This window comes from Jatropha curcas, chromosome 10, assembly GCF_041381405.1.
Source record: "Jatropha curcas cultivar XTBG-Jc1 chromosome 10, XTBG_Jcur_1.0, whole genome shotgun sequence".
NCBI classification, from domain to species: Eukaryota; Viridiplantae; Streptophyta; class Magnoliopsida; order Malpighiales; family Euphorbiaceae; genus Jatropha; species Jatropha curcas.
Window position 1 is genome coordinate 6441571 of NC_143160.1, and position 12479 is coordinate 6454049.

The 12479-nt window shown below is 33.3% G+C and overlaps 1 protein-coding gene across 2 annotated transcripts; it reads right to left on the minus strand.

Moving 5' to 3' along the window:
- Window positions 1–3235: 3235 nt before the first annotated feature.
- On the minus strand, window positions 3236–9964 carry IBS1 (Protein kinase superfamily protein). 2 transcript variants are annotated; one of them, XM_012224926.4, is made up of 9 exons: window positions 9375–9964; window positions 8247–8531; window positions 7677–7994; window positions 6844–7071; window positions 6476–6573; window positions 5904–5991; window positions 5274–5807; window positions 4139–4271; window positions 3236–3725 (listed from the first exon to the last, which is right to left on the minus strand). In XM_012224926.4, the coding sequence occupies exons 1-9, from the start codon at window positions 9732–9734 to the stop codon at window positions 3706–3708; spliced, it is 2064 nt and encodes a 687-aa protein (XP_012080316.1). In that variant the 5' UTR covers window positions 9735–9964; the 3' UTR covers window positions 3236–3705. The 2 variants fall into 2 exon arrangements, with proteins under 2 accessions (XP_012080316.1, XP_089583028.1); XM_089726902.1 differs by having other exon boundaries at window positions 8247–8527; window positions 9375–9507.
- Window positions 9965–12479: the final 2515 nt, after the last annotated feature.

A 12479-nucleotide genomic window follows, 5' to 3' on the forward strand; every position in this document is an offset into this window, starting at 1 on the left:
TTGTGGTCCAATCAAGTACCCGATAATTTTCTCACTTTTGTCGGCATAGTAATATACTGATCCATTGCAGGAGCCTTTTTGGTATGGTAGCTACAAGGTGAGCCTGCACACGAGCACGCCAATCATCTACTCTTCTTTTTCCTTAGGGAGCCAATTATCACTTTATTATATAACTAGAAAATAAAGTTTGGGGGATGAAACAAAAAAATTTAAATTTTGAGGGGGCAAAAATATAATTTTTTATACTTTAAAGGGGTCAAACGTAATTTTGTATTATAATTATTGTTTGAAATTTTTGTGCAGCTCTCCATGGACTAGTTGGATCCACGAACATACCACGCCTGTATATATACATGACAGTATTTTATATTATTATATTATTATTGGTAATTTAAATATACAGATTATACGTTGGTAAAACAGTAGTTCATACGTAAAGCAAGGTAAAATACGTGTCAAAAAGACATTTGTTTCAATTGAGAAATCCGTATTACGTATATTATACGTGTCTTGTACAAGGGGACAACATAGCCAGCAAAGAAAGCAAAATAGTAGCATGTGTCCAACCCCACCGCATGTGAATCTTGTGGAATTAAGTTTGACCGAACATTAATTAATTACTGCTAATTACTAACCATTAATCAGATTTAACAATTCCTTGCAATTGAATCGAGGAACATTAATTAAGTGGAAGGAATCAGGTGCAGGTGCTAGGTTGACTAAGAACCACGTGGCAAGTATCTACAGGTTTAGATATGTGGACGGTGAGACGATGATCATAAGGAGCGGGGTCCACGAGATGATTGTAGCCACTCCCAGCATGACATGTGATCAGTGGAAAAGCAGTTGGAAGATTGGGTGAGAGAAAAAAAAATTCCCATTTTAAGAGTAACTTAGTGTGTTTTTGAGACTAACCAAAATGTGTTTGTTAAGAGTAATTATGCTTAAAACAGTCACTTTATTCCATGGCTGTCCTCCTTAGGAGGGCCCACTTATTAAATTGTTCTTTATTAATTTGTGCTAATTACCATTGATCATAGTTACATAATTCGGTTTTCAATATTGCTCTGGTATAGAAAATAAGCTCAAATCTATCTAATATTGAAAAATCATACCAAACTAGTATATGAACCAAACCAATTTAGTTCGATTCAATTTTAAATGGTTTTTTTTAAATAATATAATTCAATTTTTAATTTTCTCGATTCAGTCTGACAAAATCAAATCATTGATAGCAGATAGGGGCAAGCAGTATTCAGCTTAGACCGAATAACCAAACTGAATCGGCTCATTTTGGTTTGGTTAGGTAAGATTTTTCACAGATCAATTACTGATTGGTTCAAAAGGATAATTGAATATTTTTTATTTTTTGTTCAATTACTTTATTAGCTCACTAAATTGAACTTTTATGTCCAAAATTGATTATATTTCGAATCAAACTAAACCGATATGATTCGGTTCAAAATTGAACCGATTATCACATTATTCTGTGTGATTTCAATTGGCATGAAATTTATTTGATCAGACTGAATCAAACTAATTCAATTTGTTCCAATTCAACTAAACCGAACGCTCACCCTTAATAATTCAATGCGGTTAAACTGAGCGTTGACCACTAATAGCGTATCCTTAATCAATATTTTCACTCTTCATCACCAAGACATCAACAAATAGGGAGCACTACACTAACAACTAAATGGATTGGATTGCTAAATCTAAAGTATGTAACCAATGTATTGTAATGATCTAAATGGGTTATAGGGACCACTTCAAAAACCATAAAGGGAAGGGCCAAAGTAAAAGGAGCTCCAATTTTCTTTTTCCAAAAAAATTGAAGGGTAAAGAGCCAAAAACAAATCCATATTTTTGTGTGGTGGTGACATTGTGACCCAAAACGGTCCCTTTCTACTTTATGATTTACAATGATTGAGTCCTTCCAAATGGTGAAATTACAAAAGCCACTTATGGACTAACTTCCCAAAAATGTTGGCTTGTGCCCTGTTGAAGTGAACCCATGTACTTGACTGTATTAAATGGAGAGTTCTGATTTTTTTTTTTTTTTTTTTGGAGTCCTTGTTGATGGATGTTGATTGATATTGAAGAAGAAATTGGTTTTAAGTTATTTGTACATAAATATGAATCTTCTTCTTGCCCTTCCTCTCTTTGTCCAATTGCATCTTCTCAACATCAATTCACAAGCAAAACATCTTATTACAAACGATATTTAGGGCATGACCAATTTTGTTATGTGACATAGCACATGGAAAATCTAGTACATACTAAAGCTAAGACAAGGTTTAGGTAGGGTCCTTATCTTAGATTTTTTTTTCTTGCCATAAAAAATATATATTACTAGATTAATATGGCTATGAATCAAATAGATAATGTAAAAAAATGTACGCCATTGATGGTGTAAGATGTAATTAAATTATATTTTTCGGTTTATACCAAGGTCACGTTGCAGAGAATCAAGCCCTATGACCTAAATTATGGTGATCTTTGTCATTAGGCTATTCTGTACGGATTATCAAACCCTGTCTTTAGGAGACTTGATATTGAAGAAACGTACAGGTACAACTTACCCCGGAATGGAAATTTTAATTTAGTTGCTCAGACTTTGGGCCAACCATGGAAATATATCATAAACCCTACTGGCTCAGGAGGAAATTCCTTTTTTTGTTCTTTTAATTATGAACTTATAATATTATAACCAACCACCTTAGGTCACCATCTGGGGTGACCCAAATGATAGCAACTCAAGTACAAGATCAATAATCAACCAACCGCTCTTGCTAGTTGCTACATCAAATAGTTTGAGCACCCAAAAATCAAAAGATCAGGAAAATGTTAAAGTTATTTTTCAGGAAACAAAAGAAGCGTGCCTAACAGTAGCAGAATTTTCCAAGGAAAACTTTGCAAGGTAAGATAACCAAAAGCCTGAAACCAGAATTAATGTAGCAAGATGTAGATAATCGAAAACCGGAATAGCATTTTGTTATTTGGGATCGATGGCTTAATCACTGCAGATTATGGAAAAAAAATTCAGTGAGTTGGGTAGTTTGATGCTATGCTTACCATAAAGCAAAGATGAAATGAAGAGGTTCCTTTCTGGAGTATTTAATCGTTAAACTATTTGAGTTTGGCTGTAAATTGTACTCTACACAAAAGCCCTGCTACTATTCTGATGTTCTCTTCATCTCATCGTCCATATCTCTGTTTTAAGAAAAGCTTCCAATTTGCAGAAAACAGATTGCAATGCTGATGATATAGGATAGGAGAGAAAAGCAACTGATGCCACAAGTCTTACAAACAGTGACTTGGGATACACTATCTATATATACATATGATATAGAGAAGGAAAAAGGAGGAAAGGAAAAAGAACAGAGGAATAAAGCTAAAACAAATAAATAATGCTCATTGTAGGAGAAAAAGAGAGCAACCATCATTGTGGATCTCTCTTTTGTACCCCCATCTCTTCTTTTTCTAGTTGGCATGCACCACTCTGAAGTCTCAACTTGCAGTTTCTAAATTTCAAGTTGATGGCATTGGCTGTATGATGCTTTGATATTATACTTTTGCTCCTGAGGTTTGGAATTCTTGGTAACTGAACGTTTGTCTCAAGTTCTGCCAATTCTCCACTTAAAGAAAAGAGTGATGCAATTTTCCTAAAACAGGACAAAAAGAAGCCTGTGTACCTGATGATGATCACTTTCCATGCTTCTTACCTGTGACATAAAGAATCATACCATGAGACATGCTGGTAATTATGCTTCAGGACCTTTAATACATAAGCCTAATTGCTTATCATGCCAAGTGGTGTTACCAAGTAATGGTGACCCATTATAACCTGAGTTCAAGTTTCTTTAATAATTTCACTACAAATTTGTATAAAGCAGTAATTCATAAATAAATAAATTCAGCTCTGTCGTCATGGATACATATCCTTAGTTAATTGTCCAACTGTTAGTTCAATTAACCCTGTACACCTCCAGCAACTTATGAATGTTTCGAGGTACAATCAATGCAATGTTAAGAAGAAAGCATGCCCCAGATCTGACATTGATTCATAAAACAAGCAATACTGCAAAGGTTGCCAAAATAATCTGTAAATAAGAATATTGTCATAAGCATCATATACCTCTTTGAAACCATGATTTTCGAACAGCCTGTCTAATGTGGCGTTCATGTCTTTCTAGTAGTTCATCCACTCTATGCGATTGAGATAGCAAGGGTCCAGAAAATTCTACCTTGTCCACTTGATCTTGAAAACCCTGTTCAAGTCAAACACTATTCAGAAAATAGTATGTTGAAATGTAAGTAATATAGAAATAGAACATTAAGATATAATTCTTATATCTCTACTTCGTTTCCACTTTCACAAAATATACAAGTATGTAACAGGACATTAATTGGTCAACCTAGTTTGTTGGTGGTAATATCAGGTTTTTGACTTTTAAGCCATCACCACTCTTTCTTGAAACTCACATTTGGCAAATGTCAAGTTCGCTTCTTCTTTTTTCAATAAAAAAGTGGGAAATATATTGGAGGCCAAAAAATTAATTCCTCTGCAAGCAACTTTCTTTTAGGGATAAATAAGTTCTTTGAAGTTTCAAAATTTTTTAATTTGTTTTCGCTGTTGTGCAAGACCATCATCATCAAGGCATACAATACTAGTATCCCTCTCTGCCTCGCTGTGACAGCCACTTCTGCCAGTTGAACTCTGCTGCTGTACTACCTCATATTCATTATCACCACCTATCTAATTGATCAAGCACATGCAATTTATTGAATCTCAAAAAACTAATAATAAAAGGCTCATGGGTTGTTTATTTCTGTTTTTACTTGTGAAAATAAATGATTTTGCATAGAACATCTCATGTTTCGAAGAAGTAAAAAAGAACATTTTAAAAGTGTGTTTATTTGTTGCAACCAATATTAAAAAGATGCCAAGGCCATTATAAATTTTCAGTAAAATGGTTGGTTAGCCAATAAGAATAGTAAAGATAGAACAAATAGGAAGAGACTAGAGAGGATCACAATAAGATCTGCAGCTGACCTAAATAAGTTACTGAAATTGATAACATCATTTTAGTTTTTACCACATCAAATTTGTAATTTATTAAATTTCCGTTAAGTTTTAGATTTCATCAAACCTAAAACTATGGTATATTACAAGCTTTTTCAGAAATGCATCGTTTAGGCGGATATTTCATTTCATTGTCAACAAAGAAAATAATTAAAGCTAGATGCAACATCAATGTTTACAGACGTACCAAATTATTTCTCTTTGCTTCCATTTCCTCTCTTTGATAAAGTGCCAATGATAGTTCTTGTGAATGGTAACCCTCAGAAGCATCAAAGGAATCTGGCCTTTCAAACTGACTCCACTGTTTCTGCAAAGCATGCTTAGAAATCTCATATGAATCATGACCTTTAGAATTGGTCCGGATCCCATATCTGACATCCCCATTATCTTGCCGTCTTGAATCAAAATGGTTCTTTTCTTGCAACGCTGTAGAGGTTTCTAATCCATTAGTAACGTGGCCTCTTGAAATAGTCCTATTGTGGGATCTTACAGACGCATCATCCTTTAGTCTTTTTGCCCATGCAAAGCCACTGGAAGTAGAAACCTGTAAGGGGCCAGAAAAGGGAATGTCTCCTTGGGATGCATTCTTTACATGCAAAATCTCCTCCAACTTTTCAAGTGATGGCTTCCGTGCCTCTCCACTAGATCTGACATCTCCTCCCTTAGTGATATGCATATTGCTAGTATTATTTTGAGCACTTTGCATTCGAGCCACTGCATCCTGGAATATAGAAAAGAAAACTAGCAGAATGAATCAGCTTCCTCAAACATTTTTTTAGTATAGTAGTGTGTGTGTATGTGTGAGAGAGAGAGAGACCTCTGTTGGCGCCGGTTTATTGATTCCACCAAGTTTTCTAGTCGGCTTTCTTGTTTCACCACCACGACTTCTACCACTGATCTTTTTCCTGAAAGTTGAATGAGATATCTCAGTTTGTCAACAATCTAGAGACAGTTTATGATTTTTCTTTCTTACCAAAACATTTCATAATGCTATCATCAAAAGGTTTAAAAATTCGGTATCCTCTGACAATGGCTCTTTCAAATGGAAACATCAATTTCAGTTTTAAATTTTATGGCTTCCCTAACAAATTAAACACCCATAGGAGTTTAATGCATGATTCCTTTCATATGACAGCAACAAGTGCAGTTCAAAATCAAAGCATAATAGAATCTTATTTATTTGCTAGATTCCAAGGGCCATTAGTCAAGATCCAAAACCCTATCCTAAAATCTAGCTAATTCCATGTATTCATTTGTTGTAACAAATATTAATTACAACTTGGGTGACAGCTCCATTTCTTTTATTCAGTATACTCGCACAATCAATATTTAATTATGAGAGGAATGCTTGAAGATCTTTCACCACAAAAGAAAAATGCAAATCCTCACCTACTTGCCTCCTCACGGTTTTTTGCATCAATCTCTTTGCTAGGTGGGTATTTTGGCAAGCTTGATGGATCACATGCATGAGGTTTTGCAGTGAAATACTGAAAATTGTAGATAAAGAGCATTGCATTAGTGACAAAAATCATGTTATTGAATTTCGACAGAAAGCTGCTACTGTTTAGTGTTGTGGTTTTACTGTAAATAGAATGCACATAGTAAAACCAAAATTAAGAAAACAACTTTGAGTGAGAACCAGGTACATAAACTCCACTGGAATATGGTGATGTCAAATAGAAATTGACAAATTAAATTATTTTATATTGGTCTCTCTTGTGATTGGCACATCAGGTTTCACAGAAGATGAGAATCACCTCAGATTTAAGAGCAGAGGTGGCAGACCCTCGCTTGTATGGCTCTACAGATAGAAGTGTTTCTATCAGGTTCACAGCAGTTGTTGGTAAATCTTTGAAGGTCTCTTGCAGACAGCTATCATATGGTTGTTGCGGTTTGAATAAAGTTGCATGAGGAAGTCTGGACTTTCTCCAGTATTCATCAGGTGGGGACCCGCAAAGCTTGAAAATTTTGTGTAATTGTTCAACCTGAAGGAGAAAGCAAAAGCATTCATATATAGAACTAAAACTGTCGATGAAAAGAAAAAAAGAATAAGAACACAGCAGCTAACCTCTATAAATTAAGACACTCTATTGGTTAGAAATAAATATAATACTAAAACAGCTATAATTGATCATCCAAATCCCTGAAGACTAACTTGTTCTCCTGTTTAAAAATTATCGCATGGAACAGAATCACAAAATCAGAATGACTGGTGCACTGTACATTTTGGTGAAAAGCAGTCTCTGCCAGTTTTGTAATCCAATGCAGACAACAACAACTGCTATCTTCTTACACTTCATCAAGGAAAACAAAAGGCTTCAGGAACAGTAAGCCTCTTGCCTTGATTCTACTCTCACATAGAAAATTGAGAAGGTAATCATCAATACACTTAAAGCTTTTTAAGATACTTATTTTACATAAACAAACCCATTTTTTGTCAAATTTGATGTACTGTAAGTCCTTTCACAGAAACTGCACATTCGCATCTTACATCTTTGGCACCTCTATGAGTAGATTTAACCAGTAAGATATTGCATGTGAAAAATTGAGTAGTAGCAGTTAAAAGTGCTCCTCAAATAATGTAATATACCTCTGTTCTCCCTTGAAGAATAGGTTTTCCAAAGAGAAGTTCGGCAAATACACAACCAACACTCCAAAGGTCCACAGATGCTCCATAATCAGATGAACCTAGCAAAAGCTCTGGAGGACGGTACCATAAAGTCACAACACGACTGGTTAATGGTTGTCTGTTTCCAGAGTTGCAGAAGTTTGCCAATCCAAAATCACCCACCTTCAACATTCCTTCATTATTTACAAGAAGATTTGATCCTTTGATGTCTCGGTGCATTACACCCTTTAAGTGACAGTGCTCAAGTCCAGATAGCAACTGCTTCATATAGCACTTAATCTGCAAAAGAAGACAATTCATATACTTCAATGAGGAAGAATCAAGTAATCCATTGAGGTGACACATAAATGACAGGAAAAGAATCAGTATAATATACAAGTCCATTATTCTGTGTTGTAGGGACAAAGTAAGTTTATTTTATATTGTAAACTAAAAATTCAATGCAGCAGAAAAAAAATAATTTTCCTTTCATATGCTGTCAAGATACACCTCAAAGAGAATTCTAGAAAGCATATAGCAAAGTGAAGAAACCTGTGACTCGCTGAACCTGACATCAGGGCAAGACAAGAGTCCAGTGATGTCATGCTCCATATACTCAAACACCAAGTATATGCTACATGATAAACGGGAGGTTATTAACCCGTCCAATTTCATGATGTTGGGATGGTCAAGCCTGCGGAGAATCACTATCTCTCTTGCCATGAACCGGACACTCTCAGGCTCAAAATTGTCAAATCGAACCTTCTTCAGTGCAACAATCCTCCCAGTTTCAAGTTCACGTGCTCGAAACACACTGCTATATGTACCCTGTCCTATCTACGCAAAGAATTTAAAATCCGGTAAGTCAATTATCCAATTAATGTGATAAGATGAGAATAGCAGAATGATGAAGATTCTATTTTTATACACCAAAAGTGCACAACAGAAGTGACAGATTTTCTTGAAAAAATTTTATCAAGACTTCAGGTACACTTACTGTTAAAAACATTTATGTCAAATCAACAAGATTCCAGTCGTACATAAAAGCGCAAGTTAGAAGTCACTTTGAGGGAAAACCATTTCTCAAAAAAGATCTAAAAGGTCTGGAAATCAACGACAATTGTAATTAGATCAAGAGGGAAAGAATTATTGCGAAGCAAATTATAAATTGAAGTCTAAGAATCACGAATCTCTAAACATGAATAATACACAAGCATGTACGTTTGAACAAAGAAGAAGCAGACTCCAGCACGATAAAGCTAAAAAAAAAAGAAGGTAAAAAACTGAGCCCCAACAAGCAGAGGTAAATTAACAAATTCCAGTTATGTCTGTCAACAAGAAAAAAAAAATGCAGAAATTCTTAATCCCTAAAGAATTCTCGATTATTTCAATCATAGTGATTATCGAAATGTGCCCAAAACCATACTTCTGGAATCAAGAAAAATATGAACTTTCCCAGAAAAGAAAACGTAGAACGGGAATACATTTCCATAATTTTCTTCACAATTAGACCAAGACAGTAAGACTGGTAAATAAACAAACAAATAAAACAAAGCCAAAAAATACTATCAGCAAAATGACAAAGAACCCATCTTTGCACCAATCATAAGTAGCAAACAACAAAATCTTGAAACTGTAATTAACATATATGCATATAAATAAATGCACGCATTGGACAACCTTCTCCAGTTTCTCGAACGCATCGGCCTTAAGCGGGACCCAACCCTGAATAGCTTCACCTGCAACGGCACTAAGCCAGGCAGGCCAACCGGCAGCTACCTGTTCTCCTTCAATGTACTTCTGTAAATTCCGCAATCTAAAGCTCAAAGACTCACCATTAGAACTCGCTCTACCGGACTCACCCAACTCGCTACCACAACAACTCAGCTCCCCATTCTTCTTATGGTTGCTATTCCCACAACTCTTATGGCTACTCTTCTCATTGTCCAACCCCACCCGTATCCGACCCGAATTAAACCCACCCGAGTGGTCGAAAGCCGGCGTAACTGAAACCGCCTGCTTGGAGCTAACGCAGCCCATTATTTGAGTTTTGGAAAGAAACAGTCCGAATTGGAGTCAGTCGGGCGAGTGAGATGGCGGATCCAAATTCTTACAGAGAGGAGACAGAGCTCAAAAATGAAATTGAAAAATGGGGTTTTTATATATAAACCAAAAACCCAAAGAAAGGAATGTTTTCCATCACTTTCTGCTTGTCTCCATTTTTCTTTTCTGCAGCGGCAATTGCGCCTATAGCATAACAAAATGCACCATAATCAACGGAAAGTAAATATTACTATAAGAGATAAAAAGAAAATTCAAAAAACTATTATTTGTATATATTATAATTAATATTAATTGACTTTTATTCTCCTTTTTTGTTTGGATATGTTTTTTTTTTAATGTGTGAGAGTGCATGGGTTGCTGGATGCCAAGTGGACCATACAAAATAGGAACCAATAGGATGGAGCGTGTAGTGGCGCGTGAGTTTTAGAAAAAATACTTAAAAATAATTGTAGTAGCAAGTATGTAGTGATTTTTGGTTTTGGTATTGGGTAGTTGATGACTTAATTGTTTTCTTTTTCAAAATTTAATTCAAAAAAAGTTGAAAGTGTTGTTTGGGTTTTGGGTTCATAAACTTTACCTCTTTGTAAGGCAATTGAAATTGAAAATAGCAAAGGAATGCAACAACACTACAAGAGAAATATGTAAAAATTTGGTGAAGTGTGATGTAATAATTTAATTATATTACGTTATATTCCATTTAAAAGTGTTATGTACCGTAATTAAATGTATCGTGTTTTATTTCATTACAACTTATTAAATAAAGTCTTACATTCTACACGTCTCGTAAGAATAATGTATATATTTTATCATTATTTAATATGTAGTTTTACAAGTATATATATTCTATTAATTAAATTATTTAATTAATAATTCATTTAAATATGCACCTTTCATATTTACAAGTATTGAAATATGTTGGTAATTCAATAAATGTAAATTAAGTAAATAACACGATGAGAAATGTGAAGCCATTTTGTATGAAATGTAATCCAATTCATTATAACCGTAAATTATTAAATGAATTGTTAATTTAATTCAATTAAATAATTGTTTTCATGGTGCAACTTCTAATATGATTTTTTTTTTTTTTTTTTTTGAAAAAAATGCACCAAGAAGAAAAAAAGAAATGATCCATCTTTAATTATTTACTTAGCTGTAAGGTAAGAAAGTAACTCAAGAAAGTTGTAAAAGTTTATTACATATAGTACTATAGTCTGCAAAAAAAATTTGTAGCTCAAATCCCAAAATGTAGGAATCATAAAGTATGTATGAATGTATACACATAAATAGATAAATTAATGTCTAAATTTAAAAATAAAAAGGGTATGAAGTATGATAACAGTAGTGTGAAGCAGTCAGCTTTCTTTTTCTATTTCTATTTCATACTTCTTCCCTTCCCTTCTTCGCTTCTGTTAGTGCCTTTTTCAGTTCCCAATTCTGACATAATTTTATATTCTTTTTTTTTTACTTAAATGGCATTTTGTGGGTCCACACAATGAGTTGGGCATGGGTCCACACTTATGGTAATGGGACAGTGCCACTGCCAAGGCATCTCTATGCTTTAATTATTCATCTTCAAATATCTAATCTTTTTACCTTTATGATTACTGATTTTGACCACCTCCCTAAATATCTTTATTACTATTAATTATTTTTTGAAAAATTTAATCAAAAGGCTTGCTTTTGATGGTGGAGATTTAATAAAGAGTGAAGCTTTTTATGTTTTAATACTATTAACTAATCATTAAAAAGGACTTTTTTGTGCACATTGCATTGAAATTGGGTGTTTGTGTAGTAATTAACAGTGATATTCTTACCTTTTTTTTTATCACATATGGTTATTGATTTTGGGTTGTTTTACTTTTTATCGTCGTTCTTTTTTTACCCTTTTCAAACGTAACATGTATGACATATGGTTAAAAATATAAAGGTGGGATATATAAATTTAACCTTCACTTTATTCATATCATCTATCTCAATCCATCAAACACTTTAACTAAATTATATATTATTTAATTTATAAAGCAATTTTATTGAATTATAAAATTAGAATAATTAAATAATTGAATAATATAAAAATTATTATTTTAAAAATTGTGCTAACCATAAATCAAATTAAAATTTTACATGTAAAAGCTAAAAAAAATCAATAATTATAGTTGTTAGTTGTTACTATGGAAAAATGTACAATATTTCTAAAAATTACTATATTTGTTCTATAATATTTGTCATATTTGAAATTTCACATTCCGTAAGAAAATTATTAAATTTGTTTAAGGTAAAATTTGCTTAAAAATAAAAATAAACTTTTTCTATAACTTACCTCTTATAAATAATTTTTTGGATGAATCGGTATATTATCTTCAAGTTTAGGGGACCAAATTATTTTTTGGATGAATTGGTATATTATCTTGAAGTCCTTAATCTTTTATATTATGTATATGGAAAGCGTACACTCGAAAGATTAAATATTATTCCGGTGAATTTCAATATATCTATATCATTTTAATACAAGAAATAAATACACTCACCAATCAAATTAAATTTGAAATTTAAGTTTTTAAATATCTTGATGAATAATTTCAAATTTTAAATAAATACACTCACCAATTCAACACCTAAATGATCAGTAATTTCTTAATTTTAGGCCATTAAATGTTCACCTATCCTTTTTTTTAATGAAAAAAAAAATTAAACTTTTAGCATTAAAAGATATCATAT